This window comes from Haemorhous mexicanus, chromosome 8 (assembly GCF_027477595.1).
Source record: "Haemorhous mexicanus isolate bHaeMex1 chromosome 8, bHaeMex1.pri, whole genome shotgun sequence".
NCBI classification, from domain to species: Eukaryota; Metazoa; Chordata; class Aves; order Passeriformes; family Fringillidae; genus Haemorhous; species Haemorhous mexicanus.
Genome location: NC_082348.1, coordinates 8,411,655 through 8,426,597, shown reverse-complemented (window position 1 = coordinate 8,426,597; position 14,943 = coordinate 8,411,655). Strand labels below are relative to the sequence as shown.

Sequence of the window (14,943 nt, the reverse complement as noted above, 5' to 3'; positions counted from 1 at the left end):
AGTGATTCTTTGACGTGTGTGCAGGGGAGAAAAAACAGAATTAAACCCCGCTTCAGTTCTTAGGACACCAAAGGAAACACGGCTGACAACGAAGAAGTGTCAGCGCCCAGCGCGGCATGAGCGGCCGTGAGGGGGCTCGCAGTCAGAGCACTCAGTAATTTGTCCTCCATGCTGGCGGGAGGCCTCAGGACCCCTTGCAAGACGAAAAATAAGGAGAAAAGAGCGGCGGCCGAAGGGCAGCAGCGCGCAGGGGAAGCGCCCGAAGCCCGCGGGGAGGAGCCGCGCTCTGAGGGGCCGCGGGCACGGGGGCACCCGGGGGCGACCCCAAGGGCGCAGCCCGCGGGCGGGGCCGCGGCCGTTGCGCTCCGCGCAGCCAGTCAGTCACATGAGCCGCCGCCCTCCTTCCCCGGCACCCCTCGGCCGTGAATGGCACGGCCCGGATGCGCTTGTACGCAATGAGGGTGCGGGCGAACCATTGAGCGGGGGCGGGGGAACCCGGCAGCCGCCGGCCGGGAACACCCCTTCGCCGGGGCGCTGCGGCGGCGGGGAGCGGACGTGACAGCGGCGCGGCCGGCGGCGGAGGGCGATGGGGGTCCCTCGGGGACAGGAGCGCCAGGCCCCGCAGGAGGTACCGGAGCCGCGTCTCTCCCAGCCCCCCGTGCCCCGGGCGCTGCCGAGGCGCGGCCGCTGTTCCTCCGGCCCCGCTGCACCGGCGTCCCCGGGATCCCCGCCTGCTCCTGCCCCGGTTCCCGGCCCTCGCCGGCAGCGCGGGGGTCGGTGCCGCGCTGGGCGCGGGGGACGCGGGGAGGCCTGCGGGGCTGCCGGCAGCGCTGTGCGGGTCACCTTCGGTGCACCATCGCCTTGCCGTGTCCCCGCTGCAAGCCCGGCTGGCCGGGTTCCCGTGGCAGAGAGCGGAGAGGAGGAGGGTGGCCAGAGGGGTGGAGGTGGGAAGGGTGTGCAGGTGGGTCCGTGCAGCCCCTCGGGGCAGACCTGGAGCGCTGTGAGCGGCTCTCCGGCCTAGGGCCGAGGTGCTGGGGAGCTCTGTGCCTCTAGGAAATCGCGTGTATCCCCGGGGCTGGGGGGTTTCACCCTGTAAGGCGGGGATAAAAGCCCTGGGACGGGCTGGCTGTGCTGGTGAGGCTTCGGAGCACTGAGGCTCTCCGGGCTGCCCGTCACAGTTTTACTTTTGTTACTGCCGTGCTTTGAAATTGCATTCCCCAAAAAGTGGAATTCCGTGTGAGCGTCTCCTCCTGTTCTTGTAGAAGGATTAGAGAAGCGTGTCCTGGTTTCGGCTGGGAGAGGTTAAATTGAGGTGTGTGAGTTTATGAACCCTGAAATTGAAAGAAATGTGTGAAATGGAGAATAAGTTAGCTGGCTTATGGCAATAGGACAATCTCAGTAACTAGAGGCAAGCAGTGGACCAGGAATTTGAACAGCAAAAGCAGATTAAAGTGTTTAACTGGGTGAAAATATATGATGTTAAGCCCATGTAGAAATGTGTTACCTGTTTCTTTAACATCTTTCAAATTGACAACCAATTTGCTAATGGAAGGCAGGTTTCCCCTCGTATGCGATCTGTGCCAAGGCTCGAAAAATGCTCACTCTTCAAATGAATGAGAAAAACTGAATTAGTGTTTTGTTGTTTGTTTGTCAGGTTGAAACAAGAGAAGATGAGGAACAAAACATCAAATTGACTGAAATCTTGGAACTGTTGGTGGCTGCTGGGTATTTCCGAGCAAGAATCAAGGGGTTATCACCCTTTGACAAGGTGAGGCCATTACAATATTTCAAACGCTTCTTTTAAGTATAAGAGGCTTATACGTTTTGCTGGTTTGCTTAGCAAGTCTGGGTGACTTTATAAAAGACAGTTGCAACCTATGAGGCTTCCCTGTGTGAATAATTCTGCAAATGACCTAGTTTCAGACAGACAGGACCTCCTCAGTCTTGGAAGACAATTTTTTGCAGCAAGGCCTGTTTTAGAGGAGACAATTGGATGCAAACTTACTGCTGTCTGCTTTTTTGGGGTGCTATGGCCTATGCTAGAGTTGTGTGCAGGGAATTTTCCTCTCTCTCCCAACAGCAGTTAGAATAGCTAGTCTTTGGATACTTGGAGTCTTTGGATACTTGGAGATAGCATGTTAATTTTAAAAATAACATTGATGAGAAATGAGGAAGTATTTGTGTGAAGGAACAGTTAGCCTGGTGAGATTATTTTGAGGCTGTTTTTACATATCTTTAGAATGTCATATTTGTTAACCTTTCATTGTTCTAGACAGGAAGTGTGTGATGCTAACAGTGAGCAAAGTTCAGGTTGAAGAGAGATTTCTGAGTTGCTTTAATGCTGAGTCTGTGAGAAATTCCTGGACCAAGGTTTGAAAACACGGAACTGCAGCAGCCTTGAAATGGATTCTTCTGTTTTCTGCTCTCTGTCTGATCATAGCACAGCCTTACTTTGCAATGCAATTTTATTTTATTCAATCTCCTTGGTATTGCTAACAGTTGCTGCTCAGGAGTCTGTGCTCACAGACAGAGAAGTTTCAAGGAGACTGCTTTTGGATGTAACATTGTTGCATTTATGTGTAGAAATCACTTATAGGTACTTAAATAGAATTGCAAAGTTACCATTCTATTGCAGTGCCCAGCCTCGCCAAAATGAGCCTTGCTACTGAAAATGATCACACTGCTAATGCAAAAGGGATATGTAGGTTATCACAGAGGGGAGTGTGAGAGGGGGAATATGTCAGAAACCTTGTTAGAAACCAAGGTTCCTAATTTGTTGTGTGATAATGGCAAGTTATTCCACTTTTTAATCCCTTTTTCTCTTCTTTGCCTTTGCATACATTTAGGTTATTTTGCACATGTTTATGCAAGGTTGTCTTTAAATATTTATGTAAAGTTGATGAAATGGCTCAGAAGTTTAAATATGCTCATGTCAGAATAGGGCCTGAAATAGAGATTTCTGCAGAGCTGGGGATTTCCATTGCTGTGCTGATACTGTGTCTAGCACTTAGTGTCACATGTGTCAGCGAGCAATAAATAATAGGAGCAAAGATGTATATAAAAAGGTAAATATAAGACTGCAGTAATTATGATCCTTGATAAAACTTTGATATGGTCCCTTTTTAGAGGTCATGACTTTTAACATACTGTTGTGTTTTATCCTTTTGGTTGGTTGGTTTTCTTTTTTCAATCTGAGAGCTATTTCAAAACTAGTATATAAAGCTAAGAGAGGAATTCAGATTGTCAATAACTGCTGGGTTGGTTTCTGTCTTCTTGTGCACATGTATTGTGTATAGTATTGTATGAAGTTGGTATGGTTTTGTTATCTGAGTCTGTCCTAGAGCAGAGAGGATACTGAGGATGGTGAGATTACTGAGATGTAGTTTCTAAAATAAATAAAGCCTCAAAGATGTATTTGGGTTTACCTCTTCAGTTTAAAATGGCCCTGACCATGCTGTTGCTCCTTTGCCAGGTGGTGGGAGGCATGACGTGGTGTATCACTACCTGCAGCTTTGATATCGACGTGGATTTATTATTTCAGGAAAACTCTACTATTGGTCAAAAAATGTGAGTTAATTAAATGGCATGGGGGGGATTTTTCTTCTTCTTCATCTTAAAAAATAAAAAGTGGGTGGGGAAGGGGAAGTTACCTGCTGTGTTTCTAAGAAAGAGTTTTAGTTCAAATTTCCTGCTTTTGAGGACTGCCTGTTTACAAAGCATTGCACTGGTTTTTGGGTTTCTCAGACTGTAGTTCCACAAATTCTAAATCCCAAAAGAAGCTTATCTCAAAGAAGGCAGGGCTGTTCCCTTTGGGCTGCCATGTTCTTATATCCCAACTAAGCACTAAAAGTATTTATGTGGCTCCACATTGAACTGTATTGGGAACTGATCCAAATTAAGACCTACAAAAAAAAAAAACCTTGAAAACCAAAACCCAAAAGGAAAAAAAAAAAGAAAATAGTTTTAACATGAATGAATTCCTGGATCCAGTTCTCTGTGCAGCTGTACAGATGCTTGTGCTGGCACAAGGGGATGATGCAGAGGCCAAAGCAAAGGGCAGAGGGAGACCATGCTGCTGGAAGCTGGAGTGCAACATTAGAAGGCCTTCCCTGAGTTCCCTGTGTCTGCAGTTCTGCTGTGTAAATAACCTCTGACTCCCTTTTATGGTTCTGGGTTAGAATTGTAGGCATCAGCAAACAGAATTTAAAGCATGTCACTGTTGCCAAAATAGTTACCTGCCCCATACTGAGGGGGAGGATTTCCTTCCTCAGGGTGACCCAATGAGAACATTTTGTTTTGATTCATTTCTTATGCATGGAATTTGCTCATAAGCCAGCTAGTTCCTGTGCCAGGGAGCTTATAGACATTGTTTATGCTGGGAAAGGGAACACATTCTAAACTCCATTATTTCTTTATGTATATCTATGATAAAAGAGGCATAATTAAAATTTGCAGGAAGTAAGTTTAGCCTGATAAGTTACAGTGGCTTATTAAGAGACTTATTTACTCAGTGTAGTTAAAAAGAGCATCTTCCTGTGTTTTCTTGAAAGTCATAGAGCATTGGCAAGGGTTTTCAAAATAAATATTTGTGGGTATTGCAATTGCATTTGGAGACACTCAAACCATCATAGATAGCTAACTACATAAAGCATTGCTGAGTGCAAAAAATTAATTAGAGACTAGGAATGAAAATGATAGTGATAGTTTTTTGTTTTTGCTATCCTTAGGAACAACAGGGTAGGAACTGGTTAAGTTGTTCTCAAAATGTTCTGTTATTTTTCCAGCTGACTGGATGCAAAACTGGCAAAACAAAAACCAGGCCTCTCCCAGATCAGCAACAATTATTTATTTGTAAATCTCAAGTGTTCATAACATAGGAGCATAGGCTGTTTTGATGTCCATGTAATGTTTGTGTTGGTAGAGGCTCAGGGCTTCTGTGGTGTTTTCAAGATAAAGAAAAGTTAAACTGTGTTTTCTCAGTATTATTCCAAAGTGATGGTGTTACACCATTGTGATGCTGTCCTGTTATTTATTTGCTGGGCTGAAATAAACATGGAAGCATACATTAGGAGAGGATCTTGCATCTGTTGGATAAATAGCTTTTTGTTTTAATGGCATCTGCTTTGATTGTGCTTCACTTCCTTTTAGGATGTAAAGTGTTTCAGGCTCTATTCCCATATTTTGGTCACTGTCTCATATCTCTTGATCCCCTTTTTTTCTTCCAGGACCTTAGTTGTCCATTTGGACAGTACTAAATATCAGTGAGGTCAGTACTGGACCAGTTAATTTTTTTTCCTTCATGGGAAAATAGCTTTGGTTTTCCAAGTAAAGTTTTCTTTCTCAGTGGTTACACCTGCTTTAAAAATGTACTTGCCAACATTGACAGCAAAAGAAAATTCTTGCCCTAAAATTAGGTATTCAGTGGAAACAGGATGAAGTTCTTGCAGATGGATCCCTTGTGGCAGGGTAATCCTTTCACTTAACCAGCTCTTACTGAGCTCTAGAATGAGATTGCTGCCAGCAAATTCAATTTTAGTCACTTGAAAAGTATGTGAAGTGCACTGTGTATTTAGCTTTTAAGTGCAGTATGTATTTAAATTCAGAAAGTTTCAGGAGTAGCATCAATATTTATTTTGAGAGTTCTGCTAAATAAAGTTTTAAGTCTTTACATTTGTTTCTGGACTTCTTCTCTTACTTAATATAACTGTAAAGTTACTCTCTCTTCATGTTGGGTGTACCCTATAACATGCAAAGGTGTTTCTGGTGGTGTATTTTATGTGGATATTTTATCTGTCCAGACATGCAGATCTTGAAATTTTCTGTAGTAGTTAAATGAATTTCCAAGGTAGGAGCCTGTAAGTGGGGCTTAATCACCTCTTCACAGACTGGTGATATAAATAGTGCCTGTAAAAGCTGTTTTGTAAATAAGTTTGATTGCTTTTCATTATATATAGTGGAAGTTACTTGCGGGAATCTTTGATCTACTGTGTTTGCAAAAATAATCTGTAATTTACAAAAGAAAATTGTAGCATACATACATCTGTATTTTTGTTTTTATATTAGTGCCTTAACTGAAAAAATCGTGTCAGTATTACCAAAAATGAAATGTCCACATCGTTTGGAACCACATCAGATCCAGGGTTTGGATTTCATTCATATATTTCCTGTTGTACAGGTAATAATTTCATGGTGTATTGATACTTTGCTGAAAAAGTCATAAAACTTGCATAAAAAATAGAACAAAGCTTTGCATTATTGTTTGGCTCTTTATTTATCTTTGGAATAAATAAGCACAGAGAAGTAGTTTGAATTAACGTTTTTAAAGAATGAAGTGACATTATGGAAGATCGAATTCTTAAGTATTGTTTGATCCACATTTAGAATGTAAACAAAACAAACTCTGAATTCTTTGCAGTGGAGTCAGATTGTGCCTATTGTGCAATGCCTGCTTAAAGAAACTGAAGTTTAATCTTGTTGTGGAATTTGATAGTCTGCTTTGTTAGATTAGGAAATAGAACAAATACTTTCCAGTCTGTGTTTAAGCTTATGGAGTAAGTAATGCAGGTAGATCTTGAATCAGAAGGATATGAATAAGGCAAAAGTCATTGGGGTAATTTCTTTAAGCATAATTTATCCTTATTTCCTGTCACTTAAAACTGAGTTCTGACAAGTGATCCTCTTACTGTGTATTTGTTGAGCACCACTAACTCACCATGTGCCTCGTTCTCAAGTTTATTATGATTTAAGCTAGCACTTGATGTGTTCCAGTTACATGTGGTATTTTGAGAATCCTTGGCATTTTTTGATTTTCCTTTCATCTGCACACAGAAAGATATCTTTGACAGATAGGGAAAATGAAAACTATTAAGCAAGCTTCTTTTCCATTAAATATCTCCTTACCTCATGCCTGTGAAGGAATTTAGCAAGTAAGAAGAATCTAAATTTCAGTCTGTAAGAAGTGGGGAAAACTTCCTGGTGCTCTTTCCTCTTATGTTCTAGTTGGAAGCTCTTGAAGAAAACCACACTTAACTGCACTCCCCACAAAACATTCTGTGGTGTGTGCTGCTCTTATGCAGCTTTCAGGCTGTAATCATGCTGCTTAAGGTGGAAAGTTTGTATCTTGCTAATGTGAGTTTTTGCTTCTGAACCCTTATTTCCTACACAGAAAAAAAAAAAAAAAATCAGCCCAGGTGAGTTTCTTGCCCTGGTCACTGGATGGCAATGAATGGTTACATTTATCAAATACTAGGCTTCTTTCATAGGAAATGTATTCCTCCTTCTGTAAAAACAATAGCACTAGGTGTTCTTTTTTCTCACCTGCTTTATCCCAAATCCTGGTGTGGAATATTACTTCTAGAAAGGAGAACTATTAATTCTAAACAGGGAGGGAATCTAGTTCTGGGTTTCTCTGAGAGCAGTGACTCTCAGTATTTGTAGCTAGCCAGTAGGTGGTAAAGCTGACCCATACAAGTCTATTTTGATGAGCTTAGTTTTTGGTATGTAGAGGATCTTGGTTTAAAAATTGTGGCTTTCTGTCAGGTCCCTGTGAAGTTCTGCCTGCTCCACATACTGCAGGTTTCTCATTTCATCCGAGCCAAGACAGACTTTCAAGAAAAGTTGTTGGTGTCACGAGAATTCTGAAAAAGACCATGCAAAATATAAAATGCTGATTACACCATGTAGGAATTATGTATTTGATAATGGCACTTTATTCAATGCCCTGTTAAAATCAAGATTCCACTTGCTATCTGTGAATCTCAAATCAGTTTTCAAATACTACATATACTTGCTCTTAAGTCTGGCATTCTGTCCCATTAGCTCTTGCAATGTGCAAGAGTTTAGATGGATCCTTCCCTACAGGAAGAAATTAGGCTGAGTTGGCTCACTGCCATAGACTGTAGCAGAACTTAAAAAAAAATAAATTTAAAAATCTTACAAATATTCCATTGGGCAGAAATGTCATTGTTCTTCCTAATAAATTCTGCATATGATCACAGGCAGAAGTATGTACACAGTCTTGTGTTGAGATGTTCTTGGTAATTAATATTCTTCATTTTCATCTCTTGTTGTCATCATGTTTCTTTCACTTTCCAGGGGTTCATGGTTATAGCACAGGAAACAGTTGTTGGTTCAAACTTGAATCCCACAACTGATCTCATCTCTTCTGTGACCTCCTGCACAGGCTGTCAACAGTCTGTAAGATTTATCTTCTCCAACATTGTTTAAAATGTACTTCAGTACTTTGTGGCTTTTTGTGTGGTCTTATAAATGTCACAAGAAGCCTTTTTTCTTGCATAGGCATGTGGTTCTTCAGGAGCACTTCATAGGCTTGAAGATCTGTCTGTTCATGGTGGAGCTGTAGTCTTTTAAACCAGTAATCTACAGTAGGAAAATTTCATACAAGAAACGTATGCACAAAAGAAAAAGAAATGTTTATAAAGTAGCAAATACTGACACATTTTGTTAGGGTTAGGCCAAAGAGTTGCCATGTTTACAAATAAATCACATGCTCTTGTTTCCATGCCTAAGAATGTGCTTTTAGCTTTTATCATATATTAAAAAATTAGGCAGCAGTATGGTGCTTGCTGCTACTATTCTTTTGTTTTCAGCTAATACAATTTTTTTTTTTCAGTGGCTGGTGAAACGTGCAATAGAAACAAGGGAAGAAATGGGAGATTATGTCCGTTCTTACTCTATATCACAGTTTCAAAAAACTCACAGACTGCCAGAGGTAAGACCAAGGCAGTTCTTGTTTCTGTTAGCTCAGATCTTCAGTTGCAGTACCAGCCTCACAGCTCTGAAATCTGCACACTTTACCAGAGTAAAGTGCCATTGTTTAGTGAGTGTTAAAGGAATCCCCTACAAATTTATCTGGGAAAAAATTGAAGCATTATTGTGACAGAAATTTTGTAGATTCTGGTTAATTTTTGCCCAATGATTGCCCTAGTTTTTCTGCAGTATTTGGTATTTTTTTTGTCATTCTAACTGTTCAGAAACACTCAGCATGCTTTGGAGAACCTAATGTAGTTAATTGAGAATTTTTTAAAATAATTATTATCTTTAATGCTTAGAAACTAAATAGTAAAGGAAACTTCTCTTTTTCACATCAAGTCTATCTCAGCTTAATTTCTTAATAGTGTATTAAAGATTAGAGGTGCCAGTAGTGGGCTGGGACTGCTTTTGTGTCAGGTACTGTCTGAACAGAGAGCAGCCAGGCTGCTGATCTGGACACAGTTTTGATGACCTATCTCCCATCTGAAGGCAGAAGCAAGTACTTTTCTTGTTACAGCAAATCACTAACATTTCACCAAATCACTGGGCAACTCAGAAACTGTTTGGCAGCTTTGTTTCACAGAATCATTAGAATGTTTGAGATTTAGTGTCCATTCCTTTTATTTTTAATTACCTCCACTAATGTCTTTCAGGATGATGAATTCATGCAAAGAAAAGAGAAGGCACTCAAAACGGTTACTGATATCTTTGTAAGTATAATAGATTTCTTTTTTTTTATGGCCAAATGAGTGGTTTTAATGCTGAAATGGAGGTGGTTAATTCTGGTTAATTGGGTTTTATCATGAGAAGATCCCAATTAAGTTACATATTGATCTTCATCCTTAAGACGGGTCTCAAATGCCAATATATCACATAGGTAGGTCAGCACTGTATGAGGAGATAAACCATATCCTCTGCCTGCATGGCTATGTGGAATCCCACACTATCAAACAAAAGTCACAGGGTAGCCTACAGACTATTAAACCCTCAGCAGACCTAAATATGTGTTTGAAACTATCAGCAGTTGTGCTATTTGTCTTGAAATTAGTTAATATGGTGATGATCTCAATTATCTGCATTTCAGAACTTGACTTTTTCACTTCTTGTAATTAGCAATGAAAGTAAACACCCTCCTTCAGGACTGTTTTCTTCAAGTAGCAGATGTTGGTTGGGAAAAGTGGTCTCACCTGTGTTCTCTTTTCACATGCAAATCTTCCAACTCTTGGATAAACTGTATATATTTTTTGAAAGCTTGATCATGAATGCTACAGAGAAGTAAAGTAGTAAAATACCTGGGCTCTCACTGTCATACCTGAATTCAGCTGTCTGGCTGGCAACTGGAGTTTCTGTCCTTGCTTTCTGATTTCCTCTTTGCTTGCGTCCATCAATTCACCATTTCTGACTCACTGTAGTTTGCTACTGCTTTGGGGGTTTTTTGGACCATCTTGATAAATTCCAGGGCAGCATGTGACAAGAGAGGAGAAATCTGGGTTTGCTTTGAATGGGACATTTTCAAGGCTCTTCAACAGAAAGTGAAACCCCGCTCTCCTGAGAAAATCACTGTTTTTTCAGACAGCTCTAGCCAGGCACCCTGAGCTCTTCATGCATAGATGGAGATGTTCAGTGCTGGTGTAAGGAGCCATATGAGAGGTTGTATAATGGGCCAGACAAGTCACCTTACTCTTTTGTCAGGTTTTGGAGGGAGGTAGTTGTTTTTCTGTACAAATGACCTGATTGCTGCTGAGTGTAATATATGTGGTTGAATTACACCATGTGTTTGTAGAATAACATTGCAATGTAAGTCTCCAGGTGATGACCAATGTAGGTTCTTTGTTAATCTACTTGAATAATTGTCCTTGCTTTGGAAATCTCAATTAGTTTCTAAAGTGTTGTTACCCATGTTTCATTGTGTTTTTTAATTATTGGAAGGCTTACAATGAGTCTTTTACTCCAACTGGAAACACTTGCCTTTCCAGTGAGACATGTATTCTGTTTTACACTTAGCTCACCCTCTGTCAATTTGTACTTGTTTGAAATCTCCATTTTGGGATTCCATCTTTGAAAAAGATGGAAAGGCATTTCAGCAGTTTTATGTTGTAGGAACTGTTTGTTGAAAATAATAGTTTGTGTGGTATGGAAAGCCAGATTTAAAAAGAAATGTTCTCCCTTTTGTTTTTAAATTGGAAGCAGCTCTGTCAGTACAAAATAGTAATTGGGAATTCTTGTTTTATTTGATGGGCTGTTGTTGAACTATTGGATTACCCTTGGATAGCAGGAGGTTAAAGTCATTTTACTACCAAACTCCTTGAGACTTTTTTTCCCTTAAATTGTAATAAAATTTGCTGTAATTCCATTGTAACCCGTGATCATTGAGTAAATAATAATTGCACTTAATTATCTAATCAGAGTTTAAAAATAGAATTAACTCACAAAGAAGGTAACATTTCTAGACACTGACATTAGCCAAATCATTTTAACAGATGTTGAGTGTGTTACTTTTTATTCTTCTTTCAAACATGACAGAGGAGATGGTTGAGACATTGTTTCATGTTGAACAGTCATTTATAATGTTTTTTTAAACTTAGAAAATTTCTGTAGCAAATTGCTTAGAAATTAATTCAGTAAGGTTTTATAATGTAATTCCAGAAAGAGAAAATGAAGGATGTTTATTTGGGTAAGTATATTGAGTTGGAAAGCAAACAGTGTGTATATCACTTTGGATGACAATTCCTCCTTTATTTTTTTTATAAAAAACCCTTTTACAAGCTCTGAACTCATTCACTGTCTTGCAGGAGGTTTACAAACCCCAGAGAAAATACAAACGTCAGACAGGAGCTGAGGAACTGCTGGATGAGGAATCAAAGGTTCATGCTACACTTCTGGAATATGGCAGGTGAAAGGCTTCATTTAGCTCTCTCTGGGTCTTATAGTGTATATTACAAGCAGTACAGATAAAATTTGGATTGTGGTAGGGTTTTCCTACTGCTTCAGAATTGAGCTATTTCAGATTTACTCCTGTTTGGTCTCAGATTTTGTTTCCTTACCCTGTAAGTTCTCTGGGGACTGGACAGTCCTCATATTTGTGAACCATATTTTGTTCAATGGGAGACCAGGCTTTATGCTCCTTTTAGGGTGTGTTTTTTTAACATACCTGTATTTTATAAAAACAGCTTAAATACATCATCCTTCCAGATAGTGTGTGTCAATCAGTATTAGGTTTTTGCAAGCAATCCACTGAAAATTTGATGGAAAAGGACCTGCACTTGCTGTTGCTTCTGTTTCTCCCTCTCCTGTGGTTGCTGCATCAGGAGGCTGAATCATGGTTGAATGTTTTGTCTTCTCACTTTCCTGCAAACTTTCATTCAGAGACAAAGTTACCAAGGCTTTCAATTTTCCATTATCTCTGAAAGTCCCTCTGGTTTACTGAGAGCTCTCCAAACACATAAAAATGAAGTTACAGAGCTTCTATGTCTAGTTTCTATTTCCTGTTTTCTTTTCACAATTTAGTGGTAAGAACATCTTGTCTGCTGTCTGAGCTCTTATTACTTAACAAGTGCAGATTACATCTGAATTCCATTTTGTATCTTCTGGGGCTTCTTTTCCCTCAAAGTCATAGATTTTTTGATTTTTTTTTTGTCTCACTGTTTTGAGTACTTTCCTTTTAACAGTAACATGGACTGCAGTGTAATAGCTCAGGATTAATTTTCAAATGGGAAGAGAGCATTGCCTTTTTCTCTCATGAGATTGACATGATAATATTTTATGGAAAGTCAAGATTTGCAAATCTTGATGGGATATGGAATATTCAGATAATGGATCTGAAACCATTCTGTAAATATGCTCCAGTACATGCTTATTTAGTTTAGTCAAAACATTCCAGAACTAATTTGATCCTGGCTCTTGGTGCATATCTTATGTTGAAAACTGATAAAAATTTAATGTATTTGTGGAAGTCATAAACAACAGTATTTTTCCTTCATGTTACTATTGTTCTTTTAGGAGATATGGATTTAGCAGACAAGCAGGAAAAACAGAACAGGTAAAAAATATACTAATTTAAAATGCTCAAATTGTGAGAAGAACTGCATTGTTGAAGTGTTGGTTACTGTTAAATCTTAAAAGAATACAGCAGAATAGACAGCTATAACTTCTACTATTAACAGATTTTAGAAATGGCTAACTGCATTTAAAAATCTGCATGCCATGAAAGGTGTAATTGATTACCCTTTTTAAAGGATTTCCTTCATCTCTGCTCACAGATCACATTTGCAAAGTGCTTTTTTTGTTTAGAAGAAAGAGGATTGGGCATTGGGTTTGTTTTGGTTTGACTTTTATTATTAGGTAATGACATATTTTGTCTGTTTACATTTTTCAACTCAGTGTTCTATAATATGATCATTAAAGGGTTTTTCTTTTTAAAGAATCATTCAACTTGGTAAGAAATATTGTAGACTTTTATTACAAAACACTTTGTTTAATGTGATAGAGAAACATATACATCAGTAAAATTATAAATAAATCATTGTCCTTCTTGAAAATTAGCATCCTTGCTGTGCTTTTGACGATTATGGCATCTTAAAATGTTCATAAAATGCAGGGTGTCTGCAGTTTTGTGATTTCAGTGCAGATATTAATTTTGCTACAAGTCTTTATTACAGAAACAATGAAAGTAATACATTAAAGTTGCTCTTCTTCATTATCTCAATATTCCACATACAAATGTCACATTTATGTTTTTATAAATGGAGATATTTCTCAATCTAGGCATGCCTGTTTTCCCTTCAGAGTCACCACTAGTCATGTTTATAGGGTTCATTTTGTTTCTTCAAAAATTCTGTTGCCTTTGGGATATTGTGTATTAGATGTTCATCATGGTTGCTGTGGAAGCTGAGCCTCCAGTAAGGCAGAAGTGGACAGTGAAATATGTTAGTGGTGTGGTAGGGTGACCTAGAAATTGAGTCTGACTGTCCCCAGTTCTCTTTACTTCAGTGGTGCAAATTCTTCTAACTAACCCAGGCGTGTTTGCAACTTTTAAGTTGTATGTTTGTTACACCAATATTAAGTTGCAAAAACGATTTATTTAAAAAAAAATATTCAGATAGTCCCTAGGAAGCCAGAGACACAGTTGGGATACTTGTGAGAAATCAAGAGGGCTTACATTTCAGTTGGCATGATTTGGAGGGTGAGGGCGTTCCAGCAGCTGAAATGTATTCATGTAAACAGAACAGCTACATTCCAGTTTTCTCCTTGATGTCTTTCTTGACACTTTAGAATATTTGAGCTAGGTATAATAATGTCTTAATTTTTGTTTAAAAGGCTGAAGATAAAAAAGCAGTGCTACCTCCAGGGCTTGCAGCAGCAGGGAAAGCTGAGCCTTGTGATGAAGATGACCTTCAGGCTGCTGAAGAGGTGAGCCCCAGACACAGTAGGCATGGGAGTTACTAACCTGGGGGGAGAGCAGCAATTTTCACTGCCCAGTCATTCTCCAAAAGAAGAAAAATGTCCATTCTTAGTTGAAGTGAGAGTTGCATCCCACAGGAGAATACAGAGCATGAAACTGATCAACCAAATTAATGCTTGTTGGTGTTTAACACCCAAAACCTCTTTTTTATTTCTTGAATCTGAGCATTTTTTAAAAAGATTGATTTTTGGTTGACAGTGGGAGGTGAATAGTCTGAGTGAAAATTTACTGTTACAAGAATTTTTCCTTTTATTTGGTAACTTTAGCCACCTCTTCTTTCACAGACTTAGGGCCCCGTTGCATGTTTTAAAATACACATCATATGATAGTAATTTTATGTATGTGTTCCTGGCAGAAAAATAGCTAAATAATAGAAGTTAAATTGTTATGTATAATTCTTCATGTTTTGCTGTAGCTTCGCATTAAAACTCTGATGACTGGAATGGCTGCAATGGCAACAGAAGAGGTCAGTAGCTGATACAGCTTTCTTTACATTATGGTTGATTGTGGTAATTATTCTTAAAATCAGGCTGCTGATTTGGGTCTGAAGTCATGGAATGACTGTGTTTAAATTTTCATCGGGAGAGTGCATAAAAAATGGTTGAATTAGGAAGACAGTAAATTTTACAAGGCTAATTAGTTCATCATTTGCCTTGAAATGATAATGACAATATAAATGAATACCTATTTCAAATGGTTTCTATAAGAAT

At 39.3% G+C, this 14,943-nt stretch overlaps 1 protein-coding gene across 1 annotated transcript in view; it reads left to right on the top strand.

The window, feature by feature from the left end:
• The first annotated feature begins 478 nt into the window (after positions 1–478).
• CCDC93 (coiled-coil domain containing 93) overlaps positions 479–14,943 on the top strand; it is a 32,465-nt gene continuing 18,000 nt past the window's right edge. The window contains exons 1-10 of the mRNA XM_059852601.1: positions 479–628; positions 1,655–1,768; positions 3,473–3,567; positions 6,064–6,175; positions 8,633–8,731; positions 9,426–9,482; positions 11,565–11,665; positions 12,772–12,811; positions 14,089–14,181; positions 14,649–14,699. Of these exons, the coding sequence (XP_059708584.1) occupies positions 587–628; positions 1,655–1,768; positions 3,473–3,567; positions 6,064–6,175; positions 8,633–8,731; positions 9,426–9,482; positions 11,565–11,665; positions 12,772–12,811; positions 14,089–14,181; positions 14,649–14,699 (804 nt within the window). The 5' untranslated portion in view covers positions 479–586. The remainder of the gene's footprint in view (positions 629–1,654; positions 1,769–3,472; positions 3,568–6,063; positions 6,176–8,632; positions 8,732–9,425; positions 9,483–11,564; positions 11,666–12,771; positions 12,812–14,088; positions 14,182–14,648; positions 14,700–14,943) is intronic.